At 41.1% G+C, this 24,814-nt stretch overlaps 1 protein-coding gene and 1 long non-coding RNA gene across 5 annotated transcripts; one reads left to right on the top strand and one right to left on the bottom strand.

Moving 5' to 3' along the window:
* Positions 1-519: 519 nt before the first annotated feature.
* ddc (dopa decarboxylase) lies at positions 520-21,144 on the top strand. 4 transcript variants are annotated; one of them, XM_027024759.3, is made up of 14 exons: positions 520-660; positions 6,701-6,909; positions 8,107-8,220; positions 8,520-8,639; positions 12,664-12,798; positions 13,436-13,579; positions 13,949-14,015; positions 14,129-14,223; positions 15,157-15,224; positions 17,136-17,212; positions 18,133-18,152; positions 19,164-19,262; positions 20,382-20,483; positions 20,845-21,144. In XM_027024759.3, exons 2-14 carry the CDS (start codon positions 6,709-6,711, stop codon positions 21,043-21,045), a joined length of 1,443 nt encoding a protein of 480 aa, XP_026880560.1. In that variant the 5' UTR covers positions 520-660; positions 6,701-6,708; the 3' UTR covers positions 21,046-21,144. The 4 variants fall into 4 exon arrangements, with proteins under 4 accessions (XP_026880560.1, XP_081551882.1, XP_081551881.1 ...); XM_081695754.1 differs by lacking the exon at positions 520-660 and adding an exon at positions 718-790; XM_081695755.1 differs by lacking the exons at positions 520-660; positions 8,107-8,220 and adding an exon at positions 717-790.
* Positions 17,219-24,552, bottom strand: LOC113586564 (uncharacterized). Its single transcript, XR_014116814.1, has 3 exons — positions 22,613-24,552; positions 21,870-22,040; positions 17,219-19,284 (listed from the first exon to the last, which is right to left on the bottom strand). It is a non-coding gene; the product is annotated as an uncharacterized LOC113586564 (long non-coding RNA).
* Positions 24,553-24,814: the final 262 nt, after the last annotated feature.

Raw genomic sequence — 24,814 nt, 5'->3', positions numbered from 1 at the left:
CCTAATAATTGTGCACATGGTGTATATACCTTTCTACACCCTCTTTGGGTTTAGTAAAATGGCAAAGATAACTGAGTACACCAACTCATTTGCCGGTAATCGGCACCTGTTAAATGATTGAGTGACCACAGGAGGTCACTAATCTGCTCTGCGGTGTCTACCTGGTGTAAGGCAGGGGTGTGTTCTAGGGACCATAATCTTTGCTGTTTTTGTCTTCCTCATACATGTCTTTCAAAAAGGAGGGACCCTTGGGTGAAACACAGCGCAAGTAGTTGGATGATAAATCTTCAACAAGTTACTGTATGTTTATGCATCTATTTGTGTGTGTGTGTGTGTGTGTGTGTGTGTGTGTGTGTGAGAAAGGAATGGAAATAGGATCTCATTAAGTCCTCGTGAATCAGCTCTTCCTGCCTTGGCTGCATGCATGCTCTGACCAAAACCCCTGCTCTGATTGGCTGGCTGAAAGGTGCGTCGCGCAGATAAAGACCCAGCCTCCTCTTCACCACTCTGTTGCTCTTCTGTGTGTGTGTGTGCGCGTGTGTGTGTGTACACATGAGAGTTCATGCGTTGCATTTGCCATACACAGAAGGAACGCCTGTGAACAGTGAGCAGAGGGAGGTGGAGAAGGACTAGGAAGACTACTCTCTTTGGACTGACCTGGTAAGTTGGCTGCCCCTCTGTCATTCCAGGTTTGGGACCAGGTGCAAACAGAGGGGAAGGGAGAGGGAGTGATAGAGAAAACAGAGTTATAACACTTGTTGAATGATTGGACCAGAGGGCAAGGTTCATGGTGAGTGTGCATCATTGCTTGCTGAACAAGGGTCTTGTCTGGAAGGGATCAAATGAATTTACATACATGCTGTGTTCACAAGCTTGCGTTTGATGTCATTTTACATTCCACCTTTTTGCCATCTTCAAAAAAAAAACCAAACAAACAACAATGTAAACTTAATCAAAACAATATAGACCATAGCTTTATGTGAGATGGTCATTTGAAAGCCAAGCCTTTGTGGTGGTGTATCAGTCTGCAGAACTGCCTGATCTGTGTGATTACAGTGGCTATGCACTGTACGAGATTAGTGCTCGTCCAGTTTGGTCTGCTAAGATGGTCTGCTCATTATGTTACAGTTCAGTGAGAATGTAAAGCAATTGAGCTTTAGGTGTGGGTTTGTGGTTGTACATGTGTATATAATTGTTTCAGTGGTCAGGGGGTGGGGCGGGGAGTGACCATTTAAGAGCTTTAATGGTATTAATGGTGTCATGTAATCAAATAGACCTGTAGCCCTGTGGGTGAGCTGATGACCTATACCCACACATGCACAACACACATACACGCCCCACACCTCACCTGCATTATTATGGATTAAGGTATTATTGTGGATTAAGGTAAAGAAGGTGTTTACTTGAGAGAATCAGGAGGAACTGTGCTCGGCAGATTAATATCCTGTGTAATTGCACCTTCATATCATGCTACAGACATTCTCTGAATGTGGTTCATTCAAGTTTCAAGTTTGGTTTATTTGTCACATACATAGTCATACACAGTATAATTCGCAGTGAAATGGTTGAGAGTGCTCTGTCCAAACTGAGGAAAAAGAAAACAGGTGCATAGAGAAATATAGATATTCTATATATGTGAAATATATATATATATTCTATATATGTACAAAATATATTAACAATGTATGTACAATATATGTATATTATGATTATATACACAATGTACAATGTATATGGCTGTGTACACAATGTACAGAATGTACAGATCCATTTTGTAGAATAACATATTTACAGTTTTTGTTACAAGGTAATTGAAAATAAATAAATAAATAAATATGTATATATATATATATATATATATATATAATATATATACACAGTTATGTTACATGGTGGTGGTGGTCCCCACAGTTTATCAGTTTCCCCGAATGGCCTGTGGGAAGAAGCTCCTCTTCAGTCTCTCTGTCTTGGTCTTCAGGGAGCGAAAGCGCATTCCTCACCTCAACAGAGAGAAGAGCCTATTGTTGGGATGGGTGGGGTCCTTCACAATCTTCCTGGCCTTGGTCTGGCACCGCTTGTAGTAGATGGTCTGCAGGTCAAGAAGTTCCGTGTGAGTAATGCGCTCTGCTGAAAGCACTACTCTTTGGAGTGCTTGTCTGTCCTGCTTGGTGCTATTCCCAAACCAGACTGTGATGTTCCCCGTGAGGATGCTCTCGATAGTGCAGGTGTAGAAGTTCTGCAGTACCTTGGAGGGCAGTCTGAAGTTTCTTAGGCGTCTGAGGTGGTAAAGACGCTGACGAGCCTTCTTTGCCAGGGAGTTGGTATGGCGGGACCAGGACAGGTCATGCGAGATGTGAACACCAAGGTACCTGAAACTATCTACTCTCTCCACCGTGGTTCCACTGATCCTCACAGGTTGGTAGTGCCGCTCCTGCTTCTTGCTGCAATCCACGATCAGCTCCTTTGCCTTATTGACGTTTAGGAGGAGATTATTTTCCTGGCACCAGTTTTCCAGGTGTTTAATCTCCTCCAGGTAGGCCCTCTCGTCGTTGTCCGAGATCAGACCCATGACAACGGTGTCGTCAACAAACTTGACAATGATGGTGGAGCTGGAAGTGGCTGTGCAGTCGTAGGTGTACAGTGAGTAGAGCAGGGGGCTTAGGACACAACCCTGAGGAGCTCCAGTGCTGAGGGTGAGGGTGGATGAGGCACAGTTGCCCACCCGTACTGATTGTGGTCTGTCTGTTAGGAAGTTGGAGATCCAGTCGCACAGAGATGTATGCAGTCCTAGATCCCCCAACTTAGTAGTGAGTAGGGAGGGGATGATGGTGTTAAATGCTGAACTGTAGTCGACAAACAGCATTTTAACACAATTTCCCCTCCCTTCGTCCAGGTGAGTCAGTGTAGTGTGAAGCAGATGCGCAATTGCATCGTCAGTGGAGCGGTTGTGGCGGTATGCAAACTGTAGTGGGTCCATGGAGGCTGGCAGTGAAGATGTGATGAAGTCTCTGACTAGCTTTTCAAAGCACTTCATCACGGCCAATGTGAGGGCAACAGGGCGGTAGTCACTGAGGTTGGAGGGTCGAGGTTTCTTCGGGACGGGGACGATGGTGGATTGCTTGAAGATTGCTTCATTCTGCACACTGGGGCCACTTCGGGTAGTGTACATGTGCAGACCAAAGGCAAATCAGAAGAACAGACAACAAAGAAGTTTTCTTGAGCAGCTGACGCACAAACACATACAACACGCATAATGGGGGGCTTATGTGGGACTCCAAATCAGTCTTTTCAGATACAAAGCACCTTATAAACCCTGGCATGTATTCCACTAGCTCATCGGGGTAGGGGTATGGGGGTAGGTGCTGTTGCTTGCAATCCTATCACTTTCTTCTCTTAGCTTCCTTGTGGTGGTGTACCTGATGCTTCTTCTGTGGTTTCTTTTGTGAGGTCCATACCAAGTCAGAAGGTTCTGTGATGCTTGAAAGTAACCCATGCTGCAGATGTCACTGTTAATACGCACAGACACCACCTTCTTTTGATTAGTTTTTGATCATTTCTTAGCAATAATAGCAATAGTAAAGAGAGGCAGTGTATCTTATGTGGTCCAGATGGTTTAAAGCAGGTACATTGCATTGACATTCACACTGTTTGGTAAGCACTCTTGTCCAGAGTGACTCGTGCTAGCATAAATAGGTTAGTGTCAAAGTTATGAACACATCGATGGTACAACAGTACACCTGATATGGAGTTTCCTTGACCTTTTGAGGAGAGAAAGAGAAAAAGAGAAAGAAGAGTTGTTGAATATATTACTAATTACTACCAATTATCAGCAAGTAGTAAATAGTAAGAAAGAATTGCTGAATATACTACTAATTAGCAGCAAGTAGTAAATAGTAAGAGAGAATTGCTGAATATATGTTCATGTTATTCAGTGCGTTATGCTCAGTTTTGGTGAGCGCATGCACTTTGCGCGTGTGTTTGAGGTATAATGCCAGTACTACTGTTTGTCGTATTTCACGTTGTATTTGTTCTAGTAGATTGTCCGATTTCATGTTCCAAGTCAGCCATTCTCTGTTTGCTGCATCTTTGAAATTAAAGTTTAATCCCTTGATTAGGACATTCTGTTCTATTGTTCTAACCAGCATTCTGTCAATCAATGCACAGCCAGAAGACGGCAAGCTGGACCTGGGCCATACATTCCGAACAACCAATCAAAGGTCAGCCTACAACCTGCGACCGAGATTGGGTCTCAAGACCCAGGTAACCAGTTAATCAATAACCATCAGAAGACCACCTCCAACAGATGAATAACCAATGGCATTCGAGGATCAATCAACTTTATCCTATATAACTACACAAAATCCCACTCCTAAGCATACAATGACGCTTGCATTGACGATGTCACCTCGATTAGTGATAAAATGTGTGACTGTAAAATAGCTGCACTTGGAACCTGATTTCTTGGCCTAACTTGCCTATGTGCAAACTCACTTTTAAGATAGCTGAGTTGTGGAAATAAACCCTGACAGACCATCAGCATCTGCTGTAGCGTAATCTAGTCAAGGTTTAGCTCTGTTTTGTGGCAAGTACAGCTTGCTAGCTAACTGGCTAACTTTGGCTCCACTCTATAATGTCATTGTTAAGCATTCAGTAAATCCAGGTATTAGATTTGAAAGGTTTGGTCATGGTTGGGTTTGGCCATACCAGGCCTCACTTTCACCCAGAGCTCTCAGAGGCCCAGGACTGATGTGAAAGAGTGGTATGTCACATCCATCACACACTCTGTCCATGGACTTTGGAAGATATCTCAAAATATTCATTTTGCCCTGTAGAAAACAGTAAATTATACAGAATACAACATGTATAAAAAGTAAATAGAACAAATAATAATATTCTAGCACTTTGAGCTTTGTGGTGGTTAAATTTGTTAAATCATATTGTAACCAAATGAATAAAAAACATCAAATAAATTTGTGAGGTGTCTAGAGATTCCAGTTCCTTTTCTGACTTGATGCTAGACAGCTGCTCCGTGGTAACAATCATACTACGGCTTTTCATGAATAAAGAACCACTACTCTTCAGGCACGTTCCTGCCTAAATGAGAGTGACCAGCTTCGAATGGGTGCAAATGTGTCCTACTGGTTGAATACAGACTGTATGTCAGATTGAGAGAACAATAATAAGAGTTAAAAAGGAAAAGAAATAGACTGACCACACACTTTATTGGAATGGCCAGCTTCCGTAAACTTAAATATCTCACTGATGTACATTTGCACACTGTTGCCTGTGAGATGAGATTCTGACATTGCTTTTATTATGATGGATGGCTTTCTTTTATGAGTAAGGTATTGATTTGAAACTGCTTGAAAATTTGAGAGCTGAATGAATTAGTAGTATATTCAGCAATTCTTTTTTACGGTTTACTACTTGCTGATAATTGGTAGTAATTAGTAGTATATTCAGCAACTCTTCTTTCTCTTTTTCTCTCTCTCTTCTCAAAAGGTCAAGGAAACTCCATAGCAGGTGTACTGTTGTACCGTCGATGTGTTCATAACTTTGACACTAACCTATTTATGCTAGCACGAGTCACTCTGAACAAGAGTGCTTACAAAACAGTGTGAATGTCAATGCAATGTACCTGCTTTAAACCATTCTGGACCACATAAGGTACACTGCCTCTCGTTTTGGCCCACATCAAGCTGGACAAATCCAGCAAAGAAACCAGAGAAAATGAGGCCTTATACAGATGTGGCCAGACTTGGTGAATGGCCAGATTGGGTGAACATTATAACTGGTGCTGGTAGTGAGTGCACAGAATATTAGAAAGACCAAAAGCTGGCAGACAGCATGGTTGAAGAATCTTGTGGCCCTTCCAAACTCTTGGGTAGAGGAACTGCAAGCAAGAGGTTAAATGGGATATTTGCATTCCCAGAAGACCAGATAGCAAATATGAGGGTTAGAGGAGAGGAAGACTCGGGCTGGATTTGGGATGTTTCTGTAGAAGAGTCACTGAATACCTTATCACCTTCCAGGTATATATACAGTATATAATATTGCTGTGAGGGTTTTTTTTTGGTTTCTTTCTTTTAATTATTTATTTATTTTTCCTTATTCCATGAGATTAGGTGTGAATCAAGTAGCTGTTTTAAAGCAGTGAAATGCTGATCCAGGGGATTTGCCCTGAAAGTGAATCCAGCATTGATCATTCTGTGCCTGGACTCATTTAATTTCTTATACCATTTAACACATCACAATGGCACTAGAATACCAGCTATGCCCAATTCATCAGCTCTGCCCTACCTTGGTCATCTCTGGTCAGGTTCTGACCAAAGCATCACCACTGGCCAGAAAATCATTTGATGGTAGACCATAATTTTTAATGATGCAGGGACTCACGTGACTGCTGAACTGTAGTGGGTACTGAGCTCCTGAGAGTGCATACATGGTGCATGGTGGTATCACTGAGGTTTATACACGAGATGTCAGCATTGTTGGGTCTAAATGCTAAATGGGGTCTGCTACTCCAAAAATATCCAGCCTACAGTGACCCTGTGGTCATAAACTGACAGCAAAGAGCTGGATGTTGGCTGTCACAAAGGCACGGTGCAACATGCAACCTGTATACGCCGATGTTGCTTACGACAGAAACGATTGCTTCTGAGTTTGAACAGCATGTGCCCTTCCCCTCTGCTCTACCCAGTCACCAAGATGGACATCACGGAGTTCCGGAAGCGTGGGAAGGAGATGGTGGACTACGTGGCTGACTACCTGGAAACCATAGAGCAGAGGCAGGTCTACCCAGATGTGGAGCCCGGCTACCTGAGGTCCCTCATTCCCGAGGAAGCTCCAGACGAGCCGGAGGCCTATGAGGATGTGATCCAGGATATCGAGAGGGTGATCATGCCAGGGGTGAGAGGCAACTTGATTCTCACTGGCTTCGTCCATTTTGTAACACTATGTCAGTGCCACCAGCTTGCATTGTCACGGAAGCATATTTCTGAGTGGAGTGAGCCGACGCACTGTGTTAAGTATGTATAGATCTACAAATTGAGATTTTAAAATATTTTTCTATTAAGCCATTAAAGAGGCCTAAGTGTATTTTCCTTTTGATCTATACAGTTGGACACTATCAGCCAGTTTAAAGCAACACGGAGGCAAAAAAAACCCCTCTAATGAATAAACAAGTTTGGATCATTCAGGGGATGAAATTTACCTCACGAGAGGATGTTTATTCAGTCTGTTAGTCTGTTTACATAGAGTATGTTGTAGCTCAACTAGAAATTAAGATGGTGTTTGCTGTTAGATATGCCTGTATGTATTAGATGAATATTATTCAAATTGTTGAGAAGGCTCCTCCTAAAAACCCAGTCATTCTCCTTCACTTCTTAATCATAGCTTGTGACTAAGACAATTGAAAATAGGAGGAAAGTCCTCATTCATTAAACACCTCTAGCCATTCTGCTGGAGGTGAATGAATTCACTTACACTTGTGAATAAAATAATGAAATGTTACTTTTTAAGGTAAAAAAAACGCTCCCTTAATATACTAAATGTCTAAGAGGATATACTGTTTTATACCAGTTGTTTCTCTTCTGAATAGTCTCATAATTCTGGAGACATTACAAAGACCTTCCAATGTCAGCAATCAGGGAAAGTCAGTGTTTAATCCCAACAGTTTAAGTCGGGTTTTAGTGTTATCTTCTTTCGCTGTCCTAATTAGATTAGTTAAAAGTTACCGTTTCCCTTGGACCAGTTTTAAGCCTGGTTATTTACACATATAACTGCTAAGGAATGATTCATAATGTGAACATGCTGTAAGGGGAAGACAGACCCACGCTGTCCAGCATTGTTTTTCTTCCTCCTATGGAATTTCTTTTAATCTAGCATAGAACACGAGGAACAACAGTACAATTTCCCCATCAACCACAATCCTGCCTGATGCATCAAGACAAACGGCAAAGTTAATGTTCAACACTTGACTATGACGTGTAACGCTTTCAATCGTGATTTGTTCAATGAAATTGTGAGTCTTGTATGTTTGTAGACTCCCAGGATGCTTTGTTATGCCTGTGTAATGTGGCGGGTGACGGTGGTGTCTTAATGCAGGTCACCCACTGGCACAGCCCGTTCTTCTTTGCATATTTCCCTACGGCCAGCTCCTTCCCTGCCATGTTAGCAGATATGCTATGCGGGGCAATTGGCTGCATCGGCTTCTCCTGGGTACGCCTTATCCACTCATCTGTCCATCCATCCATCCCTGCAGCTCTCTGTCCATCCTTTCACTTTTCCATCCCTCCACACCTCCCTCCTTCCATCCATCCATCATCCCCTCTTCACTTCCTTTTTTTCCCCCTTTCAAATGTGCTTCATTCACATGGAGAACCCCGTGTTGCCAAAATGCTACAATTTTGCATGGATCAGTCGTTTTCATTAATACATAAACACATAAATGGAATGAGCTTAAAACTGAACCTCGTTTGTGTGTTCTGCCGATGTGCTCTATGGCGGACACGCCACAGGCAGCCAGTCCGGCCTGTACTGAGCTGGAGACGGTGATGCTTGATTGGCTTGGGAAGATGCTCAGACTGCCGAAGGATTTTCTAGCTGGCACCGAAGGCCAAGGTGGTGGAGTGATTCAGGTGAGCTTCCAGACTTTCTGATTCAGATCAGCCCCCAGACCTTCTGCATCCTTTTCAGTGATGGAACAAGTATACAAGCCACCCTGTAAGTACAAGTTAAAATAGCTTACTAGTAAAAATTACTGTTGAAATAGAATGTCCTGCATTCAAAGGTCCATCCAAAAGTCTTGAATCTATATTAAAATCCTACATAAGTATCAAAAGTAAATGTAAAAAATGTATCATGTACAAAGGTTCCTGAGGTCTGAAAGTGAATTTATTTGACAGGTTGGTGTGAACCTTTTTCTGTTCACAAGATCTATAAAAGTCTACGCGATAATTAGTACAAAATGTCAAAAATGGTACTTGGTAAATTGTATTTTTAACTGGAGTACCTACACTATGTTGCTCTTCATTCATTGTAAATTTATGGTTTAGGCCTTCTTATAATTCTGTGTCTAGTATGTCAAACTGAGGGTTTATAAAAGTACTGCTCTGGGGTCATCAAATTGCATTGGGTTCTTGACTCGTGTGTTAAACATGTTTGTGTTTCAACCCAAAGGGCAGGCCTTGAGTTAATGGTGTTTTCACAGCGACACGAATGTCGCTTGAATGTCACTTCAAGCATCTATCACGGGCCATGCCTTATTTGATTCGCGCACTGAGAATGTTTCGGACAATTTGATTTTAAATTTTAAAAGCAAAACAAAACATAGCACTTGCACGGAAACGTCGACTGCTCTCCAAAACAACAATCTCTCGGTCATTGATTTCTGTTTGTGTGCTGCAAAGATCGGCAGCCTGCTGGGAAATTGGCTTTTACTGTGTCAGGCGAAGGCGTCGTGGTGGCATGAGATGAGGACACTTTACCTTAATTTAGCCTTGAGTTCAGCTTCGTGCAGCTGGGCTCCTTCTGACTGCCGGAAACCCAACGCGGTACTGCTCACTGATAATGCATCATTGTTTTTGACTCATTCGATGTTTTGTGTCTTTTTAGGTATTCGTGTGTTGGCGCGTGCGAATGTGTGCGTGTGCTTTGGCGTGTGTGCGTCTATGTGTGTGTGTCTGGGTGAGTGCATCCCTCTGTTTTGTCTCTGGGCCTTTCATTGAAACTCACTATGGCAACTAACTGCACTTGCTGTGTTCTGGATGAGGTGGGAAGCAGCCTGTGGGCATTAGAAACGATGCTGAGATGGACATAGGGAGGCAGGCAGAACAATGATAGCAGACAATCATTCGCGTTTAACTAGCACATCTAGGCTGGTGCTTGTAATAGACATTCAGAAATGTATTTTTATCTATTTATAATGCCTCTGGTTTTGTTTTGTTTTTTGGGGGGTTTTTTTGAGCAATGACCTTTTGTTATGAGGACCTTTTAATATGAGGATCTCACTGACACAGAACATTAATCTATTAGTTTCAATTGCCTTACTTATTGCTTGCTTTACTGCTTAATTTATCACATTCATTTAAATAGACCAGAGGTCTCATAATTCCAGAAATAACATGTTTCATGCTGGAATGCCATTGAGTAGCTTCTGATTGATTGTTCCTTGTATTTGATAGACAGTTCTGTTGCAGTGTATTAATATTCTGGCGTGTATAGTCATACTGATTGGCTGAAATTAGATGATTCCCAACACCATCATTAGGGAACAGAGCAGTAGCCTAGAACTGTATTTAACTTTTTGTATAGCACTTTTAAAAACAGTTTACAAAGTGCTTTACAGAAAATAAATATTACTATAACGAAGGCCGAAGGCAGCCACCCCACCCAGGACGCAAACCCAGGCTGAGGCAGCTCCCTCTCACAATTACATAGAAGAAAAATAAAGCTTATTACACCCTGAAATCCATCTCCTCTGGAAGGTTTTTTACAAAAATATATATATATATATAAAAAAAAGAAAATGTTAAAAACAATTTATTTACATAGTTAAATATATTTTAGAAAACAAATTAAATACTGAAATATTCAAAATGAATTAAAATAAGAAAATATATTTAGATAAAGATTAATGATTAAAACCCAATTGAAATTAAAGAAATAAAATTAAACATGAATAAAAGATACATTAAAAAAAAGATGCAAAAATTAAATAATATATTACACAGTGCATAATAAAAAAATTGCAGCAGGTTTTAGTTGTAAATTTAAAGCAGATTAAAGTTATTTGGAAATATTGTTACAAATAACAGATTATTTCACTGCTTTGCTATTTTTTCCACAGTAATGTAGTCCTGCCAAAAAAAAAAATTATTAGATGTAATATTCCCAATATTTCAGACATCATATCTTATTTTAATAAAAACAGTAAAGATTTTTTTTACCTGAAATGTTTGCATAAGTGAGAGGTCACACAGCAGTGCCCCACCCCCACTTCAAGTGTTTCGCTGTGGTGATGAGGTTGTGGATGTGTGTTTTGAGCTCAGAGAGAGACAGAGAGATCAAAGCAAGCATCGTCGGCACAGGCACCCGGCTCGAAACGCGGTGAACCTGCTTGAAGTGGAGCACCTCCCTGTTCATGGGGAGAGAAAGACAGCCCACTCAAACCCAACACGGGTGCATCTGCGCCGTCAGTGCTGGCTCACGTCCAAACATGTTGAACATGTCATTGCAAATATCAAATCAATCTTTAATATGCACACTGCTTTGAGTCCTGAGTGATAGAGAGGGGCAGTTTTAGAGTGTTGTCACACTTGTTCCAAATATCCGAGTCGGCACCCAGGACCGATTCTGCTCTTGGTTGGGGGAGGGTCTCTGTTGCTGGTTGCTCTCACACAGAAGAATTCGTGTGTATTGATTGCGCAGTTCCATACGTCACATTTCTGTGTGCGAAATGGTTCATCTGTTTACTGCTTTTTATGATTTTCCTTGGACAGACTCATCGATTTCAGGACCAGAGGTCAGTTCTCTGCCACTCCCAGACTCAAAGTGCTTTCACACTTGACCAAACGTACCAAACTCGCAGAGCAAGCGGATCTGGAACAAAGAACTCTAGTGTGAAACTGTCCTCATATTCCTTGCTGACCTTTGCATTATTTGAGGGGTGATTTTAGATAGAACAGTAGTAAGACCATATCATGGAGGCAGTGGTAGCTCAGTTGTTAAGGTACTTAACTAGTAATCTGAAGGTTTCCACTTCAAGCCCCACTACCGCCAAGTTGCCACTGCTGGGCCCCTGAGCAAGGCCCTTAACCCTTAACCCTCAACTGCGCAAGTTGTATTTAGTCATAATTGTAAGTTGCTTTGGATAAACGTGTCAGCTAAATGCTGTAAATGTAAATATGTAGACTGATCAAATGTGTTCACAGCATGTTCAATGCCCAGTACATCAGCAAGATAACATTGTGATTATGCACCAATTAAAAGAAGAAACCTGCAGTCTGCAGTGAATGCAGCTAGCAGGTGTCACTCATATGACAGGCACTTAGCACAATGTCAACCATATGACGGCACTTGAATAAATGATGGTGCACTTAGCCACTTAGCACAATCTCATTCATATGATTCCAAGTAGCATGAGGTCACTCAAGACGTGATTTAGCACAATGTCACTCATATGACGCCACTTTGCGTGTCATTCACATGACGCCGACTGACCCTTTGCTGCGTTTCATTCACAGTTAGCATCAGCACTTTGGGTGGAAATATTCTCAATGGAATAACTCGACATGCAGCCAGTCATCTGCAGTAACGATGTTTTGGATGTTTGTCCATCTTCATGATCAGGATTATTCTGCTGTTTATACTTTTTATATTGTTGCTATTGTAATGTCCGTTGTCGGCCAGAGGACAAACCCCCCCATTGAGCCTTGGTTCCTCTCAAGGTTTCTTCCTCATGCTCTAGGGAGATTTTACTTGACACTCTCGCCCTTGGCTTGGACTCGGACATTTGTAAAGATGCTTTGTGACAACACCTGTTGTGAAAAGCGTTGTATAAATAAATTTGACTTGACTCGACATGTTGGAGGTTGAACATGAGTAGATGCCTGTGTTCCTGTCACAGCTGTTTATGTGACAGATGTTTGTGTTTGGTTTTAGGGTACTGCCAGCGAAGCTACTCTGGTAGCACTTCTCGCCGCTCGCTCCAGGATAGTCAAGCAGATTCAAGCTCATGATCCTCAGCGCTCTGAAGTCGAAATCATCTCCAAACTAGTGGCCTACTCCTCAGATCAGGTAAGATTCTGTGGATTCCAGCATGGAAGGTCCTAATTTGAACCTTTTGACTTTCCAAATAAACTCAAGCTACTGAAAACAAATTTATTGATCAATTTAAAAACATGTAGAAATGTAAATTTCGATGACAGCGAGAAACACTAACAGCTTGGGGGTCTTTGATCTGTGATGTTTGCATTACCTAGTTAGTTTCATATTCTGCACACACACTTATTTTTTATCCTTCTCTGCTGCTAACTAGTTAGTGCTGATGAATATGGATTAGATGCTTGGTCCAGTTGAAAACTAGACAGCAGTCCTCTCTTAGGGCCACATGACGAAGGGCTCTCCTCAGGATCAGGACTGTGCCCGTTCTTACTGGTCAACCTGCCTTTTAAATGTGAAATGTTAAGTGCTTAGTTTTTTCAAAGAAAGTCTGAAATGCCAGAGCTCAGTAGAGGCCAGACTGCTGTGTGACAAAGATACACATAAAGCTAGGAAAACGTAAGATAATATGGTGGTTTGTGTGAGCATTGGAATTACGTCAGGCAAATAATTTGCATAGTTTTAGAATAAATAATGCATTATTATATAGTTAAATGTATATTAATATTAGTAATGTATATTTAAATGTACATCATATAATCTGTGCCCACAGGCTCATTCCTCAGTTGAGAGGGCAGGTCTAATCGGAGGTGTGAGAATGAAAAAAATGTCAACTGATGGCAAGTTTGCCGTGTGTGGGGAGACGTTTCGGAAAACCCTGGAAGAGGACAAAGCATCAGGCCTCATCCCGTTTTACGTAAGCTCCCCTCATCCTCTTCCACACCATTCAGCTGCTCCAGAGGGCACGGTTAGGGCACGTCATGTCAGTCTCACCTGTGTGCTATACTAGACTAGGGTGTCCACACTTTTTTATTTCAAACCAATGTGTTTTGGCAAACAGGCCTTCAAGGTGGAAGAGAACTGTGATTGCATAGTATCTTAGATATATAAGGATTAGAAAATATTTAAAACAACCAGCATTCATATTCATTAGTGACAAAGGTGACATCACGCGCTTCATGTGGCAGAGACTGAGATTCATGTGACGGATATGTGCATCACGTGACTGAGACTGAGATTCATGTGACAGAGACTGAATTCTCTTTGTGAATTTGATTCTGGCCAGTTCTGTGCCACACTAGGAACCACTCCCTCATGCGCGTTCGACCGCATCACCGAGCTTGGCCCAATATGTGAGTACGCCCGTCAGTCCGTGCACACTGCCAGTTGCTTTACTGTTTTACAACACATTAAATGCAGTCACACTGAGCAGGAAGACTTTGTTTTCTTGTCTGTACCACCACAGGTAACGCAGAGGGCATGTGGATGCACATTGACGCGGCGTACGCAGGGAGTGCGTTCATTTGCCCTGAGTTCCGCCCTCTCTTGGATGGCGTGGAGGTGAGAATCGTCACCCATCCTGACTGCTGAGCCGCAGGGCAACTCCAGAAAGGTTGCTGTGGTAACCGCAGTCTTAATTGTAGCTGAGCTACGCTGACGCAAGCTATCAGTCAGAGGGCAGCAGGAATTGTGGTGTGTGTGCGCGCAAACAAAAGTATTCAAATGTCAAAAATTATGCTAGCTCCTGTGAGCTGTCTGCAGAGAAATTGGCGGGAAATTAAAGAGAGTCTGAGTCGCTGTGGCACCCAGCTGAGTATCTTGGAGATAAGGGTAAAGTAATTTCCTGAGGTGTACGCAGACCTTAAGATAAGCCCCTCCCTTTCCCTCTCGCACAAAATCTCCCTGTTTATTATCAGCAGTTCAAACAACACCAGATCTGCGGTTTCTGCTACAAAAGGCCAAGGTTTTATCATAACCCTGAATGACGGTGGGAGGTCATTTCCTGTGTTGGCTCTGGTTGCCAGGAAGCGAATTCTGGGAAGGTCCTTCTGGCATGGCAACAGTCGGGCTGCCCACATACAGCCTGTGATTTATTCTCAAACCATCAGTCTACTGTTATTGCACCTGATGCAGGGAATGTTGGTGAAGGGGAGGGTACAGAACAGATGGAAAACACAGATAGAGAGGGGGGTGTGTGAGTGAGTGAGACAGAAGATTCTACATACTATATTCTTGTTTCTCAGTAAAAAAAAAAAACAACACAAATGAATGTATATAATAACCAGGCAAACTCTGTGCACGTTTTACAACGAAACTTCAAATGTGTTTTTAAAATGATGTTCTAAGCATGAAAGAAAATAATAAACTAAAAAAAAGGTATAAAAAACCTACACTCCACATTTTTATTTTCCAACTCAACATTTCAAAGAGGGTTGGGTTTATGCCAACTGTGTGAAACGTTAAAGTGTGTTCTGCATTTTGTCTGTTTTCCAGTTTGCTGACTCCTTCAATTTTAACCCTCATAAATGGCTCCTAGTTAACTTTGACTGCTCCACAATGTGGTGAGTTGCTTCGTCTTTACGAGGCTTCTACGTGCTTTCTTCATTAAAGCTCCATTTTTGTTTTGCTCAGATCACTTCCACCAAATGTGTTTTAAGGTCTTTTCTGTCAGTATGGATATACATAGAACAAGGAGACCAATACAGCTGCCCTGTGTGTCATCACCAGGCAATCAGGACAACAGCAAGGCTCAGTGTGGGCAGTGTGCTGGATCATTTCATTTAAAGGGGACCTATTATGTTCCTTTTCAATGTTCATTTTACTAGTACTAGCATCTACTAGTATAGAGGTACATGCTCCAGTGCCCCAAAAGCATATTATTTCCCTCATATTGAACATTTTTCACCATCTGTCTGAAAAGCTCGGTTAGAGGTCTTGTGTCTTCAACACCCCTCTCTGATGAGCTCAGTCTGTGCTAATTGGTCAGCTCGCTCACGGTGCCAGAGCTGTTCCGCCGCTGCACGTTCCGCTCGACTTGCACTCTGAAAACAGACCCTTGTCTCCTGAGCAGTTGTAAACACTGGTGTTAGCACTCATTACAGTATTTTCCAAGCTGTTGGCGGTCCCGCAAATAGGCATCCAGTGCCTGCAGATGGGCAGAACTGGGCATAGTATATAACATTACAGCTTGTAATCATAAATACCCCTCCACATGTGAACACTGTTCGACATCTAGCGGTTGAAAAAACCCATCGCCATATTTCATACAATTAAGTAAAAGTGGGCCTGTGGCTTATTAGCAAATCCATCATAACCCTATAGTTGTCAAGTTAGATTCGTTAATCGAGAAGCCTACCATGAGCAATGGGTTAAGCTAGCTACAGCCAACAATTCTGCACTTGAACACTCATAGTATGGAATGTTGTAATACCTTGTAATACATTACAAATCCACAAATACTAATGCATACATACCGGTTGTGAACCTGAATCTTCCCAAACACACCACTGAAACTGCACCATCCTTCAGGAGTAGATGTGGAACAGATGCAAAAATCCAGCACTGATCTGTGCATGGTTATTGAGGCAGTCCTCCATAAAGTACAGAGCACACAGTAAAACAATTGCAAGATGTAGCAGTGGTAAAAAATAAAATTCAAACACTGGCTTCTTTGTGGTACTTTTGGCAGAGCACGCAAAGCACATGCTTACGATACTGAACAAACTCGGTCTCCAGTGCTTGTGTTATGTGAGGCCCTGCCTAGCTTGCCAGTAGGCAGGCAATATGGAAGGTGTGTCATCACCTATGACTGAAATTCCAACGAGGTGTTTTAGGCATTTGAGTAAAGTGGTTTCTTTGGGAGAGAGTTACTCACTCTGGTGTGTGCTTTGGGCTTTGTAACTTTGCAGACCGTTTACATGCACAGAAAGCTATATAACACACCAAAAGAAAGAGAGAAAAATCTGTCCCCTTTAATAGCAGAGCTACTCTCTGAGCTTTACCTGTGTCTGTTGTAGTTGTAGATTAGGCTACCTGCTGTGTATAATAAAACTGAACAAGTATGAGTTTTATATGCAATTACAATTTGGTAAATGCACCAACTCACTAGCGTGAGCTTCTAGTATTATGGCTACCCACTGAAATGCAGTTGAGAACAGTATATATTAGTTTACTTCCTTGTATCATACACAATGAATCATCATATAATAGTTCTTGTAACCACTTTGGGCTGGTTTAATGGGCAAGCCGTTTCTAAACTAATATACAGCAAATACTTGCTGTAGCATCATAGCAGCCAAGCTACTTGGTCTGACCCACACGGTGTAGATATCACTCATGTATGAGCAGTTAATATTAGAATATCCCTCTAGTGCACCATGCCCCCCCCCCCCCACCTTTAATTACCTTTCTCATAAACCCAAAACTAACATTTATGAGTATCTGACGAAAAACCTCGTTTAACTTTTGTTTAGGGTAAAGAGAAGAGCCGACATCATTGGTGCTTTTAAGATGGACCCGCTTTACCTGAAGCATGACCACCAAGAGTCAGGTACTTGCATAGCAATTATACCAGAGTTAATGTTCAAACATTTAGGTTTTAGTTTTTGTTAGGTCTTCGGTTTTAACCTATTGAACAAAAATTTTAATGGAATATGTGCTATTCTCAGTGATTATAGTATTTTTTCATTTCAATTTAATATTTAATTTGCCAGTTTAAAAAGAAAAGGACACCGTATTCTGTGCCCCTAAAAGGACTTTAAAGTTGTATGGAGAGTTAAGTGTTATCGTGCGTTTGTGTGTGCATGTTTTTCAAAGTGCTACTGCTTTGTAAGGTGCCTGAAAGTGGCAGGTATTTGCATGTCATTCACTGCCACTCATACTCCTGCTCTACAAAAGCGCATGCTCTAATTACCCATGATGCCGTCTGCTGCCTGTTGCTCCCCTGTTATTTCCAATGGGGGGGGCTCCTGTAGCTGGTGCTTTAGCCATCACAGCTGTGCTGCAGCTGGCTCTCCCGCTTAATGGTGATGACAATAAAACAAAAGGCTGGCCCTGTCTCTCTGAGCCCACGCAAACACACACACACGTGCACACACGCACGCACTTCAGAGCCATATCCATAGCTTGTTAACAATAGCCAGTCCCACCTCAAACAGCAGAAGCCTAATGAAGTTACACCAGCTCCAGGCTTTTCTCGGTGAAAGGGCAGCTGAAAGGTATGTCATCAGCAACAGCACTAAGATACGGGCTCAACTCATTTTAAATGCTGTTTACTTTCACATGCTGAACATCAGAGAATAAACCAAGAGTGACATTGTAACAGGATGTACTTACCCTAGAACTTTAAACAATAAACAGCCAAGACAACACAAGTTTCTAATAGGTTTTGTATAAACCAAGTATTTGAATATGCACGTATTGAAATGATTTCTAAATGATCTCTGGGTTGTTGTTGGTTTTTTTTTGCAGGGCTTGTGACAGATTACAGAGTAAGTATTTAATATGAAGATATTGTATATGTTTCTGCAGGAGACTGCTATGTGTGTGTGTGTGTAGGGGGGAGGTGTGTACAGTATCAACAGAAGAGTGATACTGTTTAAGTGCATCTACAGTCATTTCTCCAACAGCTGTTTGTCCTTGATGCTGTATTTAATCAGACTGTCAATAAAAAGTGTAGAAATATATAATATGGGTTTGTATGTGGGCTTTGCTTTACTATGGGGACTAGATGTTCCCACAATGATGGACAGAAACGTGACAACTTCGATATGGGAACATGATGCCCTCTGGTATTTTTTTAAACAAAAATAAAGTATAAAATAAGAATACTGTTACGACCCGGTCTAGGCTCTAGACCGTAACAGAAAAAAGGAGAGACGGGGAAAATAAAGTAATAATAAAATAAAAGTGGTATTTATTCGTAGAGGGGTGTATGTCGGGAGATGACGATGCCAAAACAACAAACAAACAGGTCTGGAACGATGAAATAACTTGCCTAACAAGAAAAAGAACAAACATAAAGGATCAACAAAAACATGCCCTAACTCCCTAAACCAAAAACATAGAATAAAGAAAGTACCCAAAATAAATGCCGTCATCTCCCTACATCTCTATGACCAACATCCTCTGAGACATAACCGAACTAAACGCAACACCCTCGAATACTCACAGCCCCCAAACAAAACCGTTCAGATGACCAATCAGGCCACACGCTGCAATCACCGTCAATTGTCAGCACCTGGCACAACGATGGAAACATGACAAGATAACCTGCAACAAAATACATATAAGCAGATAATAAAAAAAAAAAAAACGACCCAGCAAAGGTCGTAACAATACCTACAAGAGCAAAGTTCATTAAGATTAGCTACAGGTGAAGATATTTTGTTACAATATATCAATATATAGTACAATGGAAACCCTCTGTGTGTGTGTGTGTGTGTGTGTTTGTTTGTTTGTTTGTTTGTTTGTTCGTTCATGTGTCTCTTGTCCTTATGCAGCACTGGCAGATTCCACTGGGTCGGAGGTTCCGTTCACTGAAGTTGTGGTTCGTGTTCCGCATGTACGGCCTGAGAGGTCTGCAGGCATACATCCGCAAGGTAACACGTCTATTGGCCTGGCCTGTCAATCACATCATTCGCACAGCCAATAAGAACCTTCCCATCACATGCCCTCTGTGTGAGTCCCAGCTGGTAAATGATAATTACAGATGAATTGTAATGGTGTGTAGAGTAAATTACATATTTATATTTAAATGTATTTTGCTCTGCATGTGCAACATCTGCATGAGCCTGTATTCATAGTATATTATTATGAATATTAATATATTGTGATTATCTGCCACATATGAAACAGGGCATGTATCTGGTTTGTCAGTTTTAACAGACTGAATACCACATTGTATTTCACATCTAGCACTGATCATTCAGTTGTTCGGTCTGAATGAGTCATGTAATTGTTACCAGTCTGGTCTGAGCCGCTGTACAATGCAGACTGAGAATAAGGAAATAGGAGGGGAGAGGAGTGTTTTGACCATTTCTGATAGCTATTTTTAATTATATTTTCCTGATGATTTCTTCTTCACTTTATAAAACAACCATTATACTGACACCTAGTAGCCTGGGTCAGAGATTTTGTACTAAATCTATTTTAAACGTAGCCACCTTCATGTGGTGAACCCATTATATGGCGCATAAAGTGGTTCATTTGAGGACAACAAAGCAAATCGATTCTTCATTTACATTTATGGCATTTAGCTGATGCTTTTATCCAAAGCAACTTACAATTATGACTGAGTATAACTTGGCCCTTAATCTTCAATTGCTCTTGCTCAGAGGCCCAACAGTGGCAACTTGGCAGTGGTGGGGTTTGAACCATTAACCTTCCGATTACAAGTACCTTAACACTGAGCTACCACTAGCCACATCTCATGTCTGCTGTACTGTATTTAAAAAAAAAAAAAAAAAAAAAAAAAAAATATATATATATATATATATATATAATGTATTAATTAATAAATAACTAATAATAATAATAAACAGTTGCTTTCAGAAATATTGTTTGCTACTTCTGGGTAGTAAATGACTTCAAAATAATGTCACATGGCTTTATCTGAAATGTACAAGTGTTTTTATTAATTTACCTTGTATTTAACTGTAGGATGTAGCACAACTATAATAATAATAATAATAATAATAATAATAATGATGGTGTTTCAGCATGTCGGTCTGGCTAAGGAATTTGAGCGTTTGGTCCGAAATGACGAGCGCTTCGAAATCTGTGCGGACGTGGTGTTGGGCTTGGTTTGCTTCAGACTAAAGGTGAGTGAGGTACCAACCAAAGCCGCTCCGGCCTCCCTCTTACATGAGCCCTAAACATCTTTCTGTGACAAACAGTCTTCTCTCAGCAAAATTACAAAAGAGTCACTTCAGTCGGAGGAGGAAAGCTGCAAGTAATGTGGAAATTAATTGCTGCAATTTTCGTATGAAATCAGTGAACTCAGCTTTGCTTTCACTGAATGTACTAGTTCGAGCTCAGTGTTTATTTACTGCGCAATATGTAGAATTCAAACGGTGATTTGAATACAACACATCCTTGTGTTTTTCATATAAAATGTATTGTTTTTTTCCCCCTCTCTCTGCTTTTGCTGATTCCTCACTTCTTTTATTTCGCCGCGCCCAGGGCTCCAACGAACTTAACGAGCTCCTGCTGAGGAGGATCAACGGCGCGCGGCGCGTTCACCTGGTGCCGTGTCAGCTGGCGGGCGCGTTCGTGCTGCGCTTCGCCGTGTGCTCGCGGACCACCGAGTCGCGGCACGCGCAGGAGGCCTGGCGCCACATCTCTGAGCTGGCGTCCGAGCTGCTGCGAGGGCAGAAGCGCTGACCGCTGCCCGACCACTCCGGCTTACACCTGCCCTGCTGCTACACTTCTCTCTGCTCATTCGCCGCTCCGTGTGTGTGTGTGTGTGTGTGTGTGTGTGTATCCAACTGTCTATTTTTACAATCTCAGTATCTGTGTGTAAACAGCACTTTTTGGCGGCTGGTTTGTGGCTGTATTTTCCCAAAGCTTGTACGTCTACTACTATGACAGTGTTTGTGGATATGTGTGTGTGTGTCAGAATTCACTGTTGAGAGATGAAGTACAAATCAAAGAATAAGTAGAATGCACCGTTATTACTGGAATAAAATGAACAGAGGCTTAATGGATATTTACATCATTTTCTCACTGCATTATCGAGTACATGACCTACAGCGTACCAAAACAACAGAAAAATGCATTGTTAGTTGATATGATGAAATGTTATAAAAAATATCACAGAAAACAAAATCAACTGTAGCTTGCTTTCATGTAATTCCGCGTCTTTGGTACGTGTTGACTACTGCAGTGACCCCTGAAGCGAATAAAAATGTCATTGCTGATTAGCCACACATGCGTTGACTTTAAGCGCTCGCGTGCTGATCTGTGTTTTACAGGCTCTATGAAGAAATCCACAAGCCTTATGTCAAGGCAGTTATCGGCCTGTCACAACACATGCGTTATCATCAAACTTTTTTTTTTTTTTTGCAAATGAGTTTACACAGCACAGGCACACGGATATAGGCGCACCGTGCAAAACATGTGCAGGCTTAACGTTTGACCACGCGTCACGTGTACGCCTGTACTGCCCAGCTGCAAGACGGTTGCCAGCCAGGTCGGACGGTACTAACCAGATTTCTTTGCAGACGGAGACCTCGTCTGCTCTCATTTGGAGCGGTTGTTATAATGAGAAAAGACAGCTGTAAAATATCTCTCCAGAGCGCCTCCGGGCTGCGCAGTGCGACCGGTCTGCTGCTTGGTCTTAGCGCGCACCTCGCCACTTTAACTGCGTGAACAGATATCTGTAGTTCAAATATAAAAAGAATCAAAAATACAATATCAAATATGCTATTTATATATTATACATTTTTAAATACAGGCCTAACGTTTCTAGGGACCACGACGTTAGAGAATTACAGTTTCTTAAAAACTACGACAGATTTGAATATTTCCGCATTAAAATGGTTTTTTTTTTTGGTTAAATATCTTAACGCATTCAATAAGATCTTTTCTCTTAGCTATGAAATTTGTAGTGCTCATCAGGTGTACTGATTTAGAAACAAACGATGTTGTACTATAACGTAATTGTAAAGGTTTAACGGTTGAATCTTCATGGATTTAAAGGCAAGTTAGGCTTGACTCAGTAACATGAATGCTATGTAATTAAAATCAAAGTCTTCAGCGAGCTTCAAGTGTCAACAAATGAAACTACTAAACTATCAGTATGCCTACGCGTTTTTGTAGGTCACATTTTTGACAGCCGATATATTTAGAACACATTATTTGCAAATTAATTTTCTTGGTCTCTGCTTAACCATTAAATTAACCCATTTTTAAAAATCTGTATACATTTTTACTTAAATGCAATTCATACCAGCATTTTATATAGCCGCAGCAAAAGCACAGCTATAACCGTTGTTACAAAGCAGCTTTACACATATCTGAGTCCAAGCCCCCAGTGAGCAAGCCAAGTGCAACCTTGGGGAAGAAAATCTCCATAAAGCATGATGACGAAACCTTGAGAGGAACCAAGACTCAAAAGGGGGGGGCCCATCCTCCTCTGGCCAACAACTACACTTCCCAAGGGAAATGCTTTGACAGATACCGCCTCAAAACAACATCCTTGTCTTGCAAAAATTATTTGAGCAAGGTGAGTTTAAGAATAAAAAATGTCAAACCTTTTCAACACCTCATAATAGGAAAGGCAGTTTCAAAATACTTTATATAACACTTCTCATACCCTGATATTTACTTCTCACTGAAGTCACCAGGAGTGCTAAGAGCTTTTAATAAACAATGGTTTGATCAAGCTGTTGACCAAACCTTTTTGTACAGTTGTGAAACCAGCCTGAGGATCTGATTAGTTGGATGAGGTCTAAGCACCCTATGGAATGGATCAAGACTATAAGCCTCCTAATATAGGGTGAACACCCTAAAAACACCTTGAGGACTTGTCACATCAATTCAGTTTTATTTAAATCTCTGCAAGTGCTGTGACAAAGCAGTTTTACAAGAATCAAGACAATAATGGCAAGAAAAACCTCCCTGAAACAGCAAGAGGCTGTTTCAACATTGATATGAGCATCCCATTGTACCAGTAGTCTCAGACAATGACTAGGGTATCAGAGTTCCAATAAATTAGTATCCCTGCTGTAGTGTAGTTTGGGGGCTTTCTATCTATATATCTATATAGCCTCGACCACCATATTGTTGGGTCTTTATAGGAAAAGACTGAGCCCCCTGTAGTAGATTTCCTTATTCAAGGCACTAATAAGGAGCCTGTACCTTTTGATCTAAGCAGACGAAATTGATCATAGTGCACCATGAATTCGCTAAGGTACTGTGGGAAAAGATAGTTCAGTGCTTTGTAGGTTAATAGAAGTATTTTACAATCAATATGAAATTTTACTGGGAGCTAATGCAATGCTAAAATAAGACTAATAATTTCTAGTTCTAGTAAGAAACCTTTACACATTCTTCAGTAATATTAAACAGGTTTAACAGGTTAAAACATATAAATAAGTAATAAATAAATAAATAAATTCTGAATCCTGGTGGCCTGAAGATACTAACTTGCAACCAAGGCTGAGTGGACTTCTTTTCACTGGCTACATCGTTTTTTTAATAAAAAGAATTTCTAAGGAAATCATAACCAGTCACCTCCGTTAGACAAGGGCGGTGCACATATAGCTGTAGCTAGAAGGACTTTCTTCATTTAATGCTATTTACTCATTTGGCCTGATCCAAGTATCTGTTAGAGTACATTAAATCTATCACCGGTGATGATTCCATTAATTATATAGACATTAGAGATACAATGTTTAGTAGTTTTAGCTTTAGATCAAAACTTCTGGCAGTGTTCTGTGTGTCCTTTACTTTAATACTAATTAATAAGACTCCCCCCCTCCCCCGTTTTTCTGTATTTTTGTTTAGATCAGGGAACAGACACTGTCTCAATACATGTATATATGTGTGTGTATATATATATATATATATATGTAACTTAGATAATATGACCAGTTACATGTGGTGTAAGTGACCTTCCCTACAACATTGCATAAGGCTTGCCAATCAATCAGTCTCCACTAAACAATTCACAATAAATCTGCTTATTTTAATTAGAAGAACCCAGAAAACAACTATCACCTAATTCCCAGGTATTCAAAATTTCTCTAATTAGTCTGCATGATGTCCACAGCCGAGAGAAGTATGTATGATGTATACATGTATGTATTAGTAAATACGTGTTTAAAGAAATAAAACATTGCAACTTGCTGTGCTCTTCACAGTTCACCACTAATTTGAAATACTCATTTACTCACCTTGGTTTAGGGATCAACTGCATGTGAAATCTCTATAGCAGTAGTAGGACACCACCACTAAGGAAATACACTCCTGCTAGCATTAGCACAGTTGGGACCAGTTGACCACAACTTGATGTGATAGGCTGCGGACGTTTAAACATTAATTTCAATGGTGCTGCTTGACAAACAGAGTAAAACAGTAATATAACTGGAAAATCTGAAGAGACATTTAATCACATGGGGGTTCATGCATGGTTTATATAATAATTTTT

Source organism: Electrophorus electricus, chromosome 14, assembly GCF_041902795.1.
Source record: "Electrophorus electricus isolate QZ-2024a chromosome 14, ASM4190279v1, whole genome shotgun sequence".
In the NCBI taxonomy this organism is placed as follows: Eukaryota; Metazoa; Chordata; class Actinopteri; order Gymnotiformes; family Gymnotidae; genus Electrophorus; species Electrophorus electricus.
This window is presented reverse-complemented; position numbering and strand designations above follow the sequence as displayed.

Bases quoted from the DNA above. Each gene is read 5' to 3' on its own strand.
- ddc (XM_081695754.1), top strand. From the start codon at position 763: ATGATTGGACCAGAGGGCAAGGTTCATG. The intron at 14,224-15,156 runs GTGAGAATCGTC...TCTGTTTTCCAG, and splicing joins CTCTCTTGGATGGCGTGGAG to TTTGCTGACTCCTTCAATTT. The intron at 19,263-20,381 runs GTAACACGTCTA...ATGGTGTTTCAG, and splicing joins TGCAGGCATACATCCGCAAG to CATGTCGGTCTGGCTAAGGA.